This window comes from Arachis stenosperma, chromosome 3 (assembly GCF_014773155.1).
Source record: "Arachis stenosperma cultivar V10309 chromosome 3, arast.V10309.gnm1.PFL2, whole genome shotgun sequence".
NCBI classification, from domain to species: domain Eukaryota; kingdom Viridiplantae; phylum Streptophyta; class Magnoliopsida; order Fabales; family Fabaceae; genus Arachis; species Arachis stenosperma.
The window spans coordinates 91532548-91549890 of record NC_080379.1 but is presented as its reverse complement, the minus strand read 5'-3'; the positions used below and the strand labels follow the sequence as shown (position 1 = coordinate 91549890).

The window sequence follows — 17343 nt, the reverse complement described above, 5'->3', positions numbered from 1 at the left end:
TTTGAAAAATTCTTTCACCGGTGGTGATAAAATAGAGAAAGACCATTGCTGAAAATGATGTCACAGAAAAGAAAAAGTAATTGCAGTACAAAGAACTTTTAAAAGAAAAAAATAGTATCGAATAAAAAATGAAATAAAATAACATTAATATTGATGATATTTATATTGGTGATTATTACAATAAAGGAGATAACGATGGTAATAAAATATGATTACACAATAAAAATAGTAGAAATAAAAATGATAATGATAAGGATGAAAAAAGTAGTAGTACTAGTCGTGTAGTTAGTCGCCATAGTTATATTATTAAAAAGAATTTTGTAAAGATTTAAAACTCCTATAAAATAAAAATAAAATTTTCAAAAAATTAAATAGATTTTTTAATAGAAAAATCATATTATTGTAAAATAAAAATATTAACAACGGGGAGTTTTTTTTTTAAATAAAAAACATCTGCCTCTTTGTGAAAATGGATAACATGATTACTCATTACTCTTATTATTTATAAACAAATCCAATTTCAAGAACGGATAATTTTATGAAGCACAGTATAACTGAGTCTCAGAGGTAGACCCCACTGTCATCCTCTAGTTTTCTCCGCCGCATAACTGAACGTCCGAACAATAACCATGTTCACTTGGTCGCGTCCATGGGCTTCTCTCTAACACCAACCCCTACCTCTCTCCTCCACCACCCCAACCTCACACGCCGCTCCCTCCTCTTCCTCGCCACCACTACCACCACCCTCTCCGTCCCTCTCGCCCCTACCCTCTCCGCCACCACCACCACACCACCCCAGCCTCCCAACCCAACCATCACCGACCGCATCTTCATGGACTTCAGCCTCTGTCCCAACTACTTCCTCCCCAACCGCACCCTCGGTGACAACCTCTCCACCCTCTGCTCCGAGTCCACCCCACTGGGGCGCATCGTCCTGGGCCTCTACGGCAACCTCCTCCCCCTAACCGTCTCAAATTTCAAGTCCATGTGCCTCGGCTCCAACTCCAGCGCTTCCTCCTACAAGAACACTCTCGTCCACAAGATCTTTCCTGGACGCTACTTCCTTGCCGGCCGGCAGGGCAGGCCTGACAAGGGCGAGGTCCGCCCACCCCATGACCTCGCCCGTAATACCGAGACTGTCGACTCTAAGGCCTTCTCCCTGATGCACTCACGGCCCGGTGTCGTTTCGCTCTCGCTTTCCGAGAACGACGACGATGACGAGATCAAGCTTGACCCTGGTTACCGCAACGTTGAGTTCCTGATCACCACTGGACCTGGCCCTTGCCCTGACCTTGATTATAAGAACATTGTCTTTGGAACCGTGCTAGAAGGTAAATCAATTTTCCATGCTATGGAATTTGTTGGAATGTTAGTTTGTTATAGTATCAAATTGAACAGAGAGAAAAAGGGAGGGCGGAGAAGGAAATACAATTACAAAAAATGAAAATGAAAATGAAAATGATAAGGCTGATTAGTAGTACTGGTAAGAAGTTCAATAAAACCTCCTCAATTATACTAGATGTATTCTAAAATTAGTCACTAATATAAAATACATATTGAAATACAAATTCATATTAAAAATAAATTAAACAACAAATGGATTTGTATACAAATATTCGGTGTACACATATCATTTATGAAACTCATGTATTCCCTGGTATCCTAACTTTGATACAGAGTGAAACTTGCTTCATATATCTTTTTGACTCATAATGAGTGAAATCAAATCCCTACTTTAATGGTTCTTCTTAGGTCGTCAAATGCTAAGTGTTAGTAAATAAGTATTTCAGTATGCTAAGTGTAGACTGTGTAGTGTGTTAAATGCTTGAACAGGATTGCTTTTCTCTGGTTCTAATAAAAAAAAAATGCTATAACTATAGTTATCAGCAGTTGAGTGTGCTATAGGATGTTAATTTGGTATAGCAAAATAAAAGCATGCCTACCAGAAGGAAATTAAATGCTATAACTACATCGGTTACAATGTTTCATATGTCAGCCTGAAAGGACATATGAAGGATATTTAGGAAGCGTAAGGATAGAGAAGAATAAATGAGAAAGAGGAATTATCAGAATGGGGGTTTTGGCATATCACATTCAACTTTCCCATGGTTTTTCCTTATAATTTGTGTACTTGTACATGGAATAAGAAATTGTTTATAGTCCTGGACTCAATACTATTACGTTGAGTTTACTGGTTGTGGCTAATTTTTACTGACGAGTCGAATTGAACAACTCTAAATTGGTTGGTTGTGTTTACTTTAAGAAACTATGAATTCTTTCTGCAGTGAATACTTTAAAAAAAATATTAAGATTTGACCTTTTGTTGTCCATAGTTCTATACAGTGAATGAATGTATTAATCTGATGTCACGATATGAATTGAAGTCTTGTAGTATTTGATCGTTATATAGGCTGGATGCTAAGTTACATGAGTACCATTTTCGGTCGCTCTTACCAAGTGCTCAGTTTGTGTTTGAATCTAATCGCAGGTTTGGACGTTGTCACAGCGATAGCTTCCATTCCGACTTACCAACCATCTGAACGAATTCGCCAGTTTAATGACTTGGCTGAGTTTTTTGGAGATGAAAGGGCTCAGAATGCTCGTGCCACATGGAACAGGCCACTTACAACTGTCTACATTAGTGACTGTGGAGAGCTAAAAGTTACACATCCTCCCCTCTCACCGTCTCTTCCATAATTTCTTTTCATGTATATATAATCTCAGATGACTTCATAGAACTGGTGTTTGTAAAATCATACTCGAATTCTTTTCAAGGTGGTGGACGAAATTGTTATTCATGTGTTATTCCATTTTGTAAAATTCATTGCTTTTCATTCCCTTGAAATGGCGCCAAAAAACATGATGCCAATACCATGGTTCACAACTTCGTTCAACTTAACCAGCAAGTGTACTGGGTCATCCAAGTAATACCTTACGTGAATAAGGGTCAATCCCACGGAGATTGTTGGTATGAAGCAAGCTATGGTCACCTTGTAAATCTCAGTTAGGCAGATTAAATTGGTTTATGGTTTCGAAAACTAATAATAAAAAGAAAATAAAAGGGATAGAAATACTTATGTAAATCAATAGTGGGAATTTCAGATAAGTGTATGGAGATGTTGTGCTCCTCTTGAATCTCTACTTTCTTATTACATTCTTCCAATCTTTCTTACTCCTTTCCATGGCAAGCTGTATGTAGGGCATCACCGTTGTCAATGGCTACATCATATCCTCTCAGTGAAAATGGTCCTATGCTCTGTCACAGCACGGCTAATCATCTGTCGGTTCTCAATCAGGTTGGAATAGAATCCCTTGATTCTTTTGCGTTTGTCATCACGCCCAGCCTTCAGGAGTTTGAAGCTCGTCACAGTCATTCAATCCCAGAATCCTACTCGGAATACCATAGACAAGGTTTAGACTTTCCGGATCCTCATGAATGCCGCCATCTATCTAACTTATACCACGAAGATTCTGTTGGGGAATCTAAGAGATATGCGCCCGGCCTAAGGTAGAACGGAAGTGGTTGTCAATCACGCGCGTTCATCGGTGAGAATGATGATGAGTGTCACGGATCATCACCTTCATCAAAGTGTTGTGCAACGTATATCTTGGAATAAGAATAAAAGAGAATTGAATAGAAAGTAATAATAATTGTATTGAAACTTGAGGTACAGCAGAGCTCCACACCCTTAATCTATGGTGTGCAGAAACTCCACCGTTGAAAATACATAAGTGAAAGGTTCAGGCATGGCCGAATGGCCAGCCCCCAAAACGTGATCAATAGTCTCCTAAGATGAAGGATAAAACAAAACTGAGACCAAAGATGAAACGTGGTCAAAAGACGGCTAATACACTAGTAAAAAGTCTTATTTATACTAAACTAGCTACTAGGGTTTACATGAGTAAGTAATTGATGCATAAATCCACTTCCAGGGCCTACTTGGTGTATGTTTGGGCTGAGCTTGATCTATCCACGAGCTGAGGCTTTTCTTGGAGTTGAACTCCAAGTTATGACGTGTTTTGGGCGTTCAACTCCGGATCATGACGTTTTTCTGGCGTTTAACTCCAGACAGCAGCATGTACTTGGCGTTCAACGCCAAGTTACGTCATCAATTTTCGAATAAAGTATGGACTATTATATATTGCTGGAAAGCTCTGGATGTCTACTTTCCAACCCCGTTGAGAGCGCGCCAATTGGAGTTCTGTAGCTCCAGAAAATCCATTTCGAGTGCAGGGAGGTCAGAATCCAACAGCATCAGCAGTCCTTTTGTCAGCCTTTTTCAGAGTTTTGCTCAAGTCCCTCAATTTCAGCCAGAAATTACCTGAAATCACAGAAAAACACACAAACTCATAGTAAAATCCAGAAATGTGAATTTAACATAAAAACTAATGAAAACATCCCTAAAAATAGCTTGAACTTACTAAAAACTACCTAAAAACAATGCCAAAAAGCGTATAAATTATCCGCTCATCACAAGGTAATAACACTATTTTTTATTTAAAAGATTCTCTTTTTTATTTTTAATTTTAAAAATTCTATTCTCTCCATTTTCTTGTTTTTAACATTACCTGATGTGTCTGAGGAGGGTTTGTGTTCTTTAGAAACGAATCTCATGCGGGTTTACTGATGAGACTTTCTTAACTTTAAGCATAAATTTTATTCTGATTTCCACAGATTTATTCCCTGGCTTTGTTGAAGTGTGTTGTGAAATCTATATTTTCTTTATTTAGATCACTTGCCTAATTGTCAAAACGCAATTGGCAACATTTATACGCCACTTGACTATTTTGTTGTTACCACATTGCCCTTGTATACACTAGATTGAACTCCGCAAATTGCTACATACCCTAAGTAACATATAGATGAAGAAACACCCCAATAGGATTTTGGATGCAGAATGTTGCATCATTTTCCGGTGGTGTTTAAGATCCTCCTTCATTGACAACCAGCACGTAACATGATTCATTCTCACATTTCCTCAACACCAAAGTGTATAAATTGAGTCCAACTAGAAAACTAACTTTTGGAGTTTTGGTAACTAATTTCAACCTTTTTTAGTTTCTTTTTTATCCTTACAGTGACGCTCTCTTTTTACCCCTCTTCTTCCTCGTTGGCTCTTAAATTTGTGGGTGCTAAGGAGATAAAAGATCTTAGACCCATCAGTATGGTAGGGTGTGTCTATAAGGTTATCACTAAATTGATGACACGACGAATGATGAAGGTTATACCAGGCTTAGTCGGAGAATCACAGAGTGCCTTTGTGAAGGGGAGAAAGATACAAGGTGGAGCTTTAATTGCATGTGAAACCGTGCAATGGTTGAAATCGAAGAAGAAGGGATCAGCGATTATTAAACTAGACTTCCAAAAAGCATATGACTAGGTCAAATGGTGCTTTGTTGATACTGTGCTGGAGAAGATGGGCTTCGGAAGGAAATGGAGGGCGTGGGTTAGGGAGTGTATTACTTCAGCTTCTATCTCTATTTTGGTTAATAGTTCACCATCGAAACCGTTCAAAATGGAGAGGGGACTATGATGCGTGAGCATCTTGTCTATCTTTTCCTAGTGAATTTGCATCTAAATTGTTGAGTTTAATTTAGAATTAATTATATTTTAGCCACTATCGATGCTATTTCGAGTTTTGTACAATTTTATTTATTTTAGGTAGAATTCGGAGGGATTTGATGAAGTTTTTACAGAGAAAAAGAAGAAACCAAAGAGATGACCAGCGAAGACCGACGCGGACGCGTAGCGCACGCGACCGCGCAGAATGGAGAAATCGCAATGACGCGATCGCGTGCCTGACGCGAACGCATGGACTGGAATTTGCACAAATGACGCGAGCGGGTGGACGACGCGGACGCGTCACATGCGCGATCTGCAAAAATACAGAAAACGCTGGGGTAATTTCTGGGCTGTTTTGACCCACTTTCCAGTCCAGAAAATACAGATTAGAAGCTGCAGAATGGACAAAGCAAGTGGTCCCCACCCATCAACTAAAAATCTGTTAATTAATTCGAATTTAAATTCAAATCTTATCTTTTAGGAAAAGATATTATTTTTATTTTTAGATAATTAGATTTTAAATTAATTAGGATTAGTTATAAAAAGGGGAGACTTCTCTTCTATTAGGTACATTACATTAGGGGGATTCCATTAGGGAATTCTATATAAATTTACATTCTACATTCCATGAGCAACTAAATCTCCACTGTTAAGGTTAGGAGCTCTGTCTATTTGTATGGATTGATTTTATTACTTTTTCTATTTTAATTTATGTTTTGGATTTATATTTAAGAATTTTTTTCGTTCTTTATCTTATGAATTTGGGTGGAACGGAAGTATGACCCTCTTTCTATTTGAGTTCTTGTATAACTTGAAAAAGCTCTATACTTGAACAACAGCTTGAAAACATATTCTCCTAAATTCTAATTATCTAGATTTAACGGGATACGTGACATATAATCCTTTTATTCTTTGGGTAATTAGAGTTTTTGTGGCATGCAAACTGAAAATTGATTTTTACCCTCTAATTGGAATTAATTGACCAAGGAATTGGCAGTTGATGAATTTTAGAGGAGACTAGAAAGGTCTAAGGAATTAGGGTCTAGTCACATATAGTTTGCCATAAATTAAATCCTACATAATTAAAATAGTTAGTAAGAAATGTTAATCCGGAAAAATAGATAACTCTGAAGCCTTAACTGTTTATCCATATTTTATTCCCAATTTATTTAATTGTCTATACTTTTGATATTTTGAATTCGAACTTAAACCTTTTAAACATCTCAAAACCAATTTCTCCTTGCCTAACTAACCCAATCAATCAATCATTGTTGCTTGATCCATCAATTTTCGTGGGATCGACCCTTTCTCACGTAAGGTATTACTTGGTACGACCCGGTGCACTTGCCGGCTAGTAAGTGTGGGTTATAAATTCCGCACCAAGTTTTTGGCGCCGTTGCCGGGGATTGATTGTGATTAACAACTATTAGTTATTTGATTGCTTAGATTAGGCGTTTTAGTTTTAATAAAAAAAATTTTTTTTTGCTTTAAATTTTCGAAAAAGAAAGAGAAATTTTTTTTTATGGTTATTTTTTTTATTTTTACTTTACGTTAATTTTTTTTTTTTCCTTTACGTTATTTTTTTTTCTTTTTTCGTTTAACCCCCTGTCTCCCTTCCCCTGTTTCGTTTTAATTTTTTTCTTTTTCTTTCTCTTTTATTACTTGATTTTTAAATAATAATAATAAAAAAATATAAAAAAATTATTAAATTTTAATTTTCGAAAAAAAATAAAAATATTTTGATTTATTTTATAAAATAAATTTATTTTTTGAAATTAAGTTTGCTGTTTCCTAATAGTTTTATTTTAATTCTTAGAATTTTGTTCTTTCTTCTTTACTTTCCTGTTTACCACATGGTGCGTTTAATCCTGTTTGGTGTTTCGTACTAAGAAAAAATAATGGAAAGAGATCTAACGTTGGGATTTTTGCCACTGAAGAATTTCATAAAAACAGTCACGTTGTAGATATAGTTTCTAAACTAACAGAAATCCCTTCGTACAAACGTTTTGGTTGTCACAAGTAACAAACTCCTCAATAAATTGATAACCGAAGTATTTAAACCTCGAGTCGTCTTCTCAAGGAATTGCAGGGAGGTATGTTCTTATTATTGGCTATGAAAAAGGTAAAATTTGGTGTTTTTGGAATTTGGGCAATGGGCACAAGCATATTTAAATGACAAGTAAAATAAACTAACAGTAAAATAAACTCTTGGCAAGGTATAAAGACTGGATGTCCTATCCTAGTTATCCTTATCAATTGTGATGAGAATTGGATTTTTCTCCCACTTTGTTAACCTCTAACTATGAAGGTAAGTTAAGTGGATAAATTAATTCCAATTTTCAATCAACAATGAGTTTGATAAATTAAGAGTTACCAATTATTTAACCAAGGCCAAAAGGGAAAAAACTAAATCTACTAGAGTAACAATATCCTCAGATTAGGAATAATAAAAAGAAATAATCATAAACTGAAATACCTCAAATAACATTAATTTAAAAGAGTAATCTGTAACATGGAAGAGTTCGTAAATTAAATTGGGAAAATAATTAAAAATAAAGAACCTGGGATTGAGAGTCACTCTTAAAACTAAGAGAAGTCCTAAATCCTAATCCTAAGAGAGAGAGAGAGGAGAGAACCTCTCTCACTAAAAACTACATCTAAAATTGTAAAAAGTGAATTATGAGTGCATGATTTGAATGGATGCAATCCCTCTACTTTATAGCCTCTAATCTGAGTTTTCTGGGCCGAAAACTGGGTCGAAAACAGCCCAGAAATCGTTGAAGAAGAAATCTGCCACACTGGTTTTTCGTCACTGCAACATGGCCGCATGGAGCACGCGGTCGCGTCGCCTAGCGTCAAGACCACTATGGCATATTATATATCAAATCGAAGCCCCGGACGTTAGCTTTCCAACGCAACTGGAACCGCGTCATTTGGACCTTTGTAGCTCAAGTTATGGTCGTTTTAGTGCGAGAGGGTCAGGCTGACAACTTTGCAGTTTCTCCAACTTCTTGTATTCCTTCCACTTTTGCATGCTTCCTTTCCATCCTCCAAGCCATTCCTGCCCTATAATATCTGAAAACACTTAACACACATATCAAGGCATCTAATGGTCATAAGAGAGGATTAATAATAAGCAAATATAAGATGAAAGAAGTATGTTTTCAATCATAGCACAAAATCAGGAAGAAAAATGTAAAACATGCGAATTGTATGAATAAGTGAGTAAAAAGTTGATAAAAACTACTCAATTGAGCATAAGATAAATCATAAAATAGTGGTTTATCAACATTCCCACACTTAAACATTAGCATGTCCTCATGCTAAGCTCAAGAGAAGCTATAAAGGAATGAAGATGAATGATAGAATGTATGAGATGCAACCTATGAATGCAACTAAATGCAAAATGTTTCTACCTACTTGGTTAAAAATAAATAAGTTCTTCAAGACAAATATGAACTGGATTTCACTAATTCAAATCACAAAATATAATACAAATAACTTGCAAGAAGAAGATAGCTCATGAAAGCAGGGAACATAGAATTGAGAATTGAACCCTTACTGGTAGTGTATATCATTCTAACTCTCAAGTGTCTAGGGTCAATTCTCTCAATTCTCTACTAATCTTGCTTTCTATAGCTTGCTCTTCATCTAACAAGTAACAAAAATTTAATGCATCAATACACAAATCAAGAGGTCTTTTAAGGGTTGTAATGGGGTTAGGGTCAAGGTAGGATTGTATTTGGCCAAGTGGACTAAAATTTGAATCATTAATTAACATAAACTATTCCACCTAATTTAGGACAATCCATGTAATCATAATATAAAATCTGACTTCCCATTAACTATGCTTTCCACATATTCATGCATTCTAATTTCAAGTACAACTCATATGCATTGCTTTCACCACTTACTTTGGGGCATTTTGTCCCCTTTCACTTATTTTGCTCTTCTTCTTTTTTATATTTTTTTTCTTTTGTTTTTCTCAATGCATATGATTAATTTATTGAATGCATGAACATGTCCTAAACATTTCTTTCACATTTTCAGAAAATTCTAACATACTCAATTCTCAAACCAAATGTTTCCAAACCCACTCTTCCCCACACTTAATTCATAAGCATTCTCACTAGTCTAAGCTAACCAAGGATTCAAATTAAGGACATTATTGTTTTTCGCTTAGAGTTAATGATGTGCTAAAATAAAGAACAAAGGGGTAAAATAGGCTCAAAATTGGTTTGCAATAGATATTGAAAGGTTAAGGCCATATGGGTATGTAAGCTCAATGAAACAAGGCCTCAATCATATAAGTGTATGCATACATTAAACAATAGAAATATAGAATTAAGCAAGATAAAGATCACAATTTTAGAGAGAAAAATACACACTAAAACAAAATTTTGGTTGATAAAATACAACCAATTCAAATAGGCTCAAAATCTCACAGGTTTTGTGTGTTCAAGCTTTAAACCATGTTCCAAAATAAAATTTCTTCATACAAGTTATTCAAAAAGTTTTTAATTTAAATTAGTGAAATACTATAAAAAGTTTCTTAAAAAAGAAAATATTACTTCAACCAAGTGGTAAAATATGCAAAAATCAAATAAACATGCAAATGCAACAACTAATCTACAAAGAAAATTTAAACATTGGTGTTGAGACAAGAAAGTACTAACCCATGGAGATCGGTATCGACCTCCCCACACTTAAATATTGCACCGTCCTCGGTGCATGCTGAGATGTGCAGGTGGACGGGTTGTTCCAACTGATGCCTTTCTTCAAGGATTGTGCAGATGGACTTGTTTGTCTCCCCATGTAAACGTCTTCTGGTTCCACTCCGGGTGGCCATCCTGAAAGAAAAATGGAAGAAAAATAACCCAGAAATAAAGATAAGAAAATAAATAAAGTATGGGTGGGTTAATGCCAAATGATAAGGGTCTCATTTACATGGAAGCTTCAACATCTACGTGAGAAAATAATAGAAGCCATGGCATACCAGTGGTATAAAATTTGTAACATAGGGGAGGAGAGTGGGTAATGGAAGTATCAATACAAGTTCATGCCAATGCAAATAGAGTGCAAGTATCATAAAAAATTGGCATTGGAAGATAATTAATATCATCCCACAGTGTAAAACAAGTTACCAAAATAAATTCAAGAAAAGATGCAACAGTAGAATAAGAATTTTTTTTTTCAACACCAATGGAAAAAAAAAATTCAGAAAAGAAAATAAAAACAATATGCACAAAATTAAGATGCGATGAATGAGATATGCAAATAAATTAAGTAAAATAAAATAAAAGATAAGAAGAATGAGAAGGGAAAGAAGTAAAGTAAGAAAGAAAGAAGAAAGAAGAAAAGATAGAAGAAATTAGGATTGGGGAAGAAAAGATAAGATATTTGGCAAATTAGGATAAGCTGTGCGGCGCAAGCGACGCGGACGCGTGGGGCACGCGGTCGCGCGACTTGCGCTGTAAGTTAATCGACGCGGTCGCGTGACTCAATTTATGCTACTGGCGCGAAGGCAGCCTTGCGCTCGCACAACTCTCTGTTCAAAATCTTATTTTGCCAAATTTTGGGTGACGCGATCGCGTGGATGGCCATTTTTGAAAAAATGATGCGGCCGCGTGGGGCATGCGTTCGCATGGGAGGGCTTGGGCTTCTAGCACGAGTCCAGCCCAATTCCAGCACAACTTTCGGCCATGCACCTTTTTGACGTCGATTTTCAGGGAACGCGGCCGCATGGGTGACGCGATCGCGTGGGAGGCCAAAGTTCCACATGACGTGGTCGCGTGAGCGACGCGGTCGCGTGGGGTCAAATGATGCTAAAGGCACGGCTCCAGCCACGCTCTCGCGTGACTCTCTGTTCAATGCTTTTCTTCCTCGCGCACTAGTGACGCGGACGCGTCAGCGACGCTGCCGCGTCGCGTGCGTGTTTTTCCTTTTTTTTTTTGAAAAATGCAGAGTGCAGTATGCAGAATGCAATGCTTAATGTGAATGCTATGCATGATTCTAGGTTCAATAAAATAAAATAAAACTCAAAAACAAACAAAACGAAATAGAATAAATTGAAAAAGAACGATCATACCAAGGTGGGTTGTCTCTCACCTAGCACTTTTAGTTAAAGTCCTTAAGTTAGACATTTGAGGAGCTTCTTGTTATGGCGGCTTGTGCTTGAACTCATCCAGAAATCTCCACCAATGTTTGGAGTTCCAGTAGCCTCCGGGGTCCTAAACTAGGCATGTGAAGCTTCTGAGCAGCTTCAAACAGATTTTCAGGCTCCCGGGGTGATGAATATCAGAATATTTTCTAGGATCCCAAACTTTGGTTCTAAATCCGCTTTCGTTTTGATCTATACTTTTCCATCTGGGCGGTTTGGAAATTAGATTCTCACCACGGTGACCAAACGTTCTCCGTGATCCACTCAATTGAGCATGATACCAATCCTCGCACTTCGAGTTGAAGCGTGGAACCTTATTGAACCTTGTACACCGGCTCTGAGTATGAGCCATTTCCCTTTTACTCTTAAAGCCGCAGAGAGCTCTAAGCTGGCCATCTGTTTCAAGCAAACCATATTCAAGTGGAATGTTGAAGATAAAAGACAAGGATTTTACCCACTTGTAGATTGTGGTGGGCGGTAACGGCCTTGGGATAGGTGTTTCCAGTGGTTCTGTAAGTTCTACTCCCTTATAATCTTCTGTGAATTCTTCCACTTCAACCATCTCTTGATCAGAGTCTTCAATTTCTCCCTCATCATCGCTCAAGTCATATATTGGAGGTTGAGAAAGATCTACCTTAGCATCATCTTTATATTCACTCGGGGAAGATTCTTCTGTCTCAAAGAAATCACTTGTGGATGCAAGTTCGCCGCTAAGAGAATAGGACTCGTGATCATCATCATCAAGGAAACCTGTGTCGTGGGTTATTCCATTCAGTTTTTCATAAGATAATTACAGTGGAGGCGGTGCAAAATCCTCCTCAGCGTCAATTGTAACATCCTTGACGGAGTTCTCTACAACAACCGACTCTTCTTCTTCTGCAATGACAGCTTTCTCTACTTGTTCTAGTACGAAGTTATGCTGTATGCTGTTCACTGGAGCTTCCAGCGTCTCTTTTGTACTACGTTCTTCATTGGATTCTCTACATGAAGCCATGGGGGTCTGTTGAGGGGCTGAGTGTCTGGAAGATAATTGTTTTAACTTCTCCACTATTGCTTGCTCTAGTTGATGAAGGAGTGCGGTACATTGTTTCATTGATTCTTTGAGGCTAACCTGTGATTCTGACTTTGATGGATATGGGTAATGTGTAGGGGGGAGTGGTGGTTCTTGGGAGTAATTGGGTTGGTATTGGGGCGGATAAGGATCGTATGGTGGCGAATGGCGAAAAGAAGCTTGTGAGTGTGGTGGTTCGAGGTCATGTTGAGAGGATGGTCTATAGGCACGGGGTGGGGTTTGTTGGTAGTTACAAGGTTGTCCACCATATCTTTCAGCCGGGTATGCATTGTAGAATGATCGTTGTCCATGATATCTTGGAGGGTGTTGTTGCCCAAAGGGTTGATTAGATCCTCTTGACTCCATCCATCCTTGATTGGTCCGACCTTGATGCATATTCCTGCTGTGGTTTCTATTTCCTTCAACAAAATTAGAACTAAACTCAAAGCGAGAGGGGTGAGAATTCATAATAGCTATCAGAAATAAGGGGGAAAAAGAGAAAACAAATAAACAAGTGAAAGAAATTTTTTTTTTGAAAAATATTTACAATAACCAATAATAAGGCACACCTTTGCAATTCCCCGGCAACGGCGCCATTTTGACGTTGGAATTTTTGCCAGTGAAAAATTTCATAAAAATAGTTGCGTTGTAGATATAGTTTCTAAACTAACAGAAATCCCTTCGTACAAACGTTTTGGTTGTCACAAGTAACAAACCCCTAAATAAATTGATAACCGAAGTATTTAAACCTCGGGTCGTCTTCTCAAGGAATTGCAGGGAGGTATGTTCTTATTATTGGCTATGAAAAAGGTAAAATTTGGGGTTTTTGGAATTTGGGTAATGGGCGCAAGCATATTTAAATGACAAGTGGAAAAACTAAATCTACTAGAGTTACCAACAATGAGTTTGATAAATTAAGAGTTACCAATTATTTAACCAAGGCCAAAAGGGGAAAAACTAAATCTACTAGAGTAACAATATCCTCAGATTAGGAATAATAAAAAGAAATAATCATAAACTGAAATGCCTCAAATAATATTAATTTAAAAGAGTAATCTGTAACATGGAAGAGTTCGTAAATTAAATTGGGAAAATAATTAAAAATAAAGAACCTGGGATTGAGAGTCACTCTTAAAACTAAGAGAAGTCCTAAATCCTAATCCTACGAGAGAGAGAGAGAGAGAGGAGAGAACCTCTCTCACTAAAAACTACATCTAAAATTGTAAAAAGTGAATTATGAGTGCATGATCTGAATGGATGCAATCCCTCTACTTTATAGCCTCTAATCTGAGTTTTCTGGGCCGAAAACTGGGTCGAAAACAGCCCAGAAATCGCTGGAGAAGAAATCTGCCACGCTGGTTTTTCGTCACTACGACGCGGCCGCATGGAGCACGCGGTCGCATCGCCTAGCGTCACGGCCACTATGGCATATTATATATCAAATCGAAGCCCTAGACGTTAGCTTTCCAACGCAACTGAAACTGCGTCATTTGGACCTCTGTAGCTCAAGTTATTGTCGTTTTAGTGCGAGAGGGTCAGGCTGACAGCTTTGCAGTTTCTCCAACTTCTTGTATTCCTTCCACTTTTGCATGCTTCCTTTCCATCCTCCAAGTCATTCCTGCCCTATAATATCTGAAAACACTTAACACACATATCAAGGCATCTAATGGTCATAAGAGAGGATTAATAATAAGCAAATATAAGATCAAAGAAGCATGTTTTCAATCATAGCACAAAATCAGGAAGGAAAATATAAAACATGCGAATTGTATGAATAAGTGAGTAAAGAGTTGATAAAAACTACTCAATTGAGCATAAGATAAACAATAAAATAGTGGTTTATCAAGATCACATGGGTTACTATTCACATCCGAGTAGTGATTCATATTATGGTGGATGGAGGAACTATCCAAATTTTGGTTGGCAAAGCCAAAACCAAAGAAACTTCAGTGCTCCATGTTCCAACTACCAAGAACCATCATCTTTCTACCCATGTCAAGAGCCACCATCAGATATTGAAACTTCTCAGAAGGAGAGTGTTATGGAAGTAGAAACTCTTAATGCTATTCTTGCCCAGAACAAGCTTATGACTCAACAATTAAGTCTACTTACTCAACAGATGAGTGGCATGCAAGTCCCAACTATCAACACCCAACAGCCAAATTTTGAGTGGGGAGAGCAACCTCAGAGACCACAAAATTTTAATCATAGTTCTCTGGGTATTTTTCAATAGAATAATTCTAATAACCACCAGTTTCAGTCTTCTCAGTCCCAACAGAACAATGATTTGGAAGCAATCTTGAAAAGTTTCATGCAGGAAACCAGAGCCTCAATAAGAAACTTGGAAGTGCAAATAAGCCAAATAAGCAAGCAATTAGAAGAAGAGGAAGATGCACAACCTCCAATGCCCTTGGTAAGTAATGAAGAAGGGATTGCATTAGAAGAAAGCTACCAAGAGGAAGAGGTTGAAGTTGAGGAAGCTTACAAAGAAATTGAAGAATTCAAGGAAGAAGACAAGAGAGTGGAACTTGCAAGACCTCTCCCAAAGCCATCACCATCCAATACAACATTCAAGTGGATAAAATTCCTACCCTTAATCCTTACTTTTCCACTTGAATATGGGCTGCTAGAGACGGATGGTTAACTTAGAGCTCTTTGTGGCATTAAGAGTAAGAGGAAGATTGTTAGTGGTAAGAGTTATCAAGCAAGGTTCAATATGGTTGCATGCTCCAAATCGAAGTGCAAGGTTGGTGTAGAGCTCACTTAAATGGGTCTAGAAGGTTGTTTGGATGTCTCTGTGAGAATTCAGATTGCTTGCCACCAAGTGGAAATAATGGTGATCCACAAGAAGACGGACGTAAAAGCAAGATTTGGGACCCTGGAATTCATTCCCACAATCAACTCTCTTGGGGCCTTGTCACTTGCTCCAATTTGCTCAAAGGCGTTATACGCCTGGTTTGGGATCCCAGTAGTCATTGGAATTACAAATATTGGTGGAGATTTCTGGACCAGTACAAGCATAAGCCACCATGACAAGGAGCTCACCACATGTCCAACTTAAGGACTTTAACTAAAAGTGCTTGGTGGGAGACAACCCACCGTGGTATGATCGTTTCTTTTCATTCTTAGTTGTTTTTCGTAGTAGTAGTTTTTGCATTTATTTTATTTTTATTGAGTTCTTACTAATTTTCTGATCATGCAGCTATTTTATCTCAGGAACCGAATACCTCAAGCTATCCAAAAAAAATGCCACGCGACGCGACCGCATCAGCGACGCGTCCGCGTCGCAAGGAGAGGGGAGAAAATAAAAACGAACAGAGAGTCACGCTGGAGCGTGGCTGGAGGCGTGCCAGTGGCACAAATCGTCCCACGCGACCGCATCCCCGACGCGTCTGCGTCATGTGGGAATATTAGCCTCCCACGCGACCGCGTGACCCACGCGGCCGCGTGCCCTGATTTTCGACGTAAAAAGGGTTCACAACCAAATATTGTGCTGGAGTGGTGCTGGCTTGGTGCTAGACGCATAATCCCTATCACGCGAATGCGTCGCCGACGCGTCCGCTTCATTCCCTTTTGAAGCCACTCACGCGATCGCATGCCCCACGCGATCGCGTCACCCCAAATTTGGCAAATATTTAAATTCGAACAGAGAGTTGTGCAGGCGCGAGGCTGCACTCGCGCCCGAAGCATAACATGGGTCACGCGACCGCATGACCGACGCGACCGCGTCAACTAACTAAAACGCAATCACGCGAAAGCGTGCCCCACGCGGCCGCGTCGCTTGCGCCACCCAGTTTTCTTTCTTTCTCTCTCCCAATCCTAATTATCTCTTATTCTTTTATCCTTTTATTTTTTCATAATATTTGTCTCTTCTATTTTTAGTTTTTATTTGCTTGAGGACAAGCAAACCTTTAAGTTTGGTGTTGTTGGACGCTGCGCTTATTGGTTTTCTGGCACAAAAGGGAGGCGAATCATCTTCACGAAGGAGCACAACCTGAAGAATAAAGCGACCACTAGGATAACTAAGGTGGCTGAGTTCCTTTCATATTTTTATTCCTCCCTTCTTTTTCTATGTTATGTTCCGGTTTTCTGCTATTTTGTTTTGTGTGTTGCATGATCCTTTATTAGTTGGAATCTTAGGATTAGTTTTCTTTTAATTGCTTTAATTATGAAAAGATGTTTCATGTACCACTCACTGAACTTGAATCTAAAAAGAAAAGAAAAAGAAGTGATGTATTGCATGAGAAATTGAGTTAATTCTAAGAATAGTCTTATTTACTTAAATGTGGTGGTATTTTCTGTGATTTTTGAATGCATGATATGAATAGTGCATATTTGAATTTGAATCAAGAGATGTTGATGTATAAGGAACAAGAATTTAGAGAATTATTATGACTTCTCTAAAATAAACAAAAATTTAATCCTTGAAGCAAAAGAAACAGCAAAAGAAAAAAATAATAAATAAATAAATAAATAAATAAATAATAAAAGCAAGGTCCAAGGCTCTGAGCATCAATGACTAGGGAGGTCAGACATGATTATAAGCTCAAAGAGTTATTTCCCTAGTCA

At 37.9% G+C, this 17343-nt stretch overlaps 1 protein-coding gene across 1 annotated transcript; it reads left to right on the top strand.

The window, feature by feature from the left end:
- The first annotated feature begins 527 nt into the window (after positions 1-527).
- LOC130968027 (peptidyl-prolyl cis-trans isomerase CYP28, chloroplastic) lies at positions 528-2805 on the top strand. The gene is made up of 2 exons (XM_057893103.1): positions 528-1331; positions 2489-2805. Exons 1-2 carry the CDS (start codon positions 650-652, stop codon positions 2695-2697), a joined length of 891 nt encoding a protein of 296 aa, XP_057749086.1. The 5' UTR covers positions 528-649; the 3' UTR covers positions 2698-2805.
- Positions 2806-17343: the final 14538 nt, after the last annotated feature.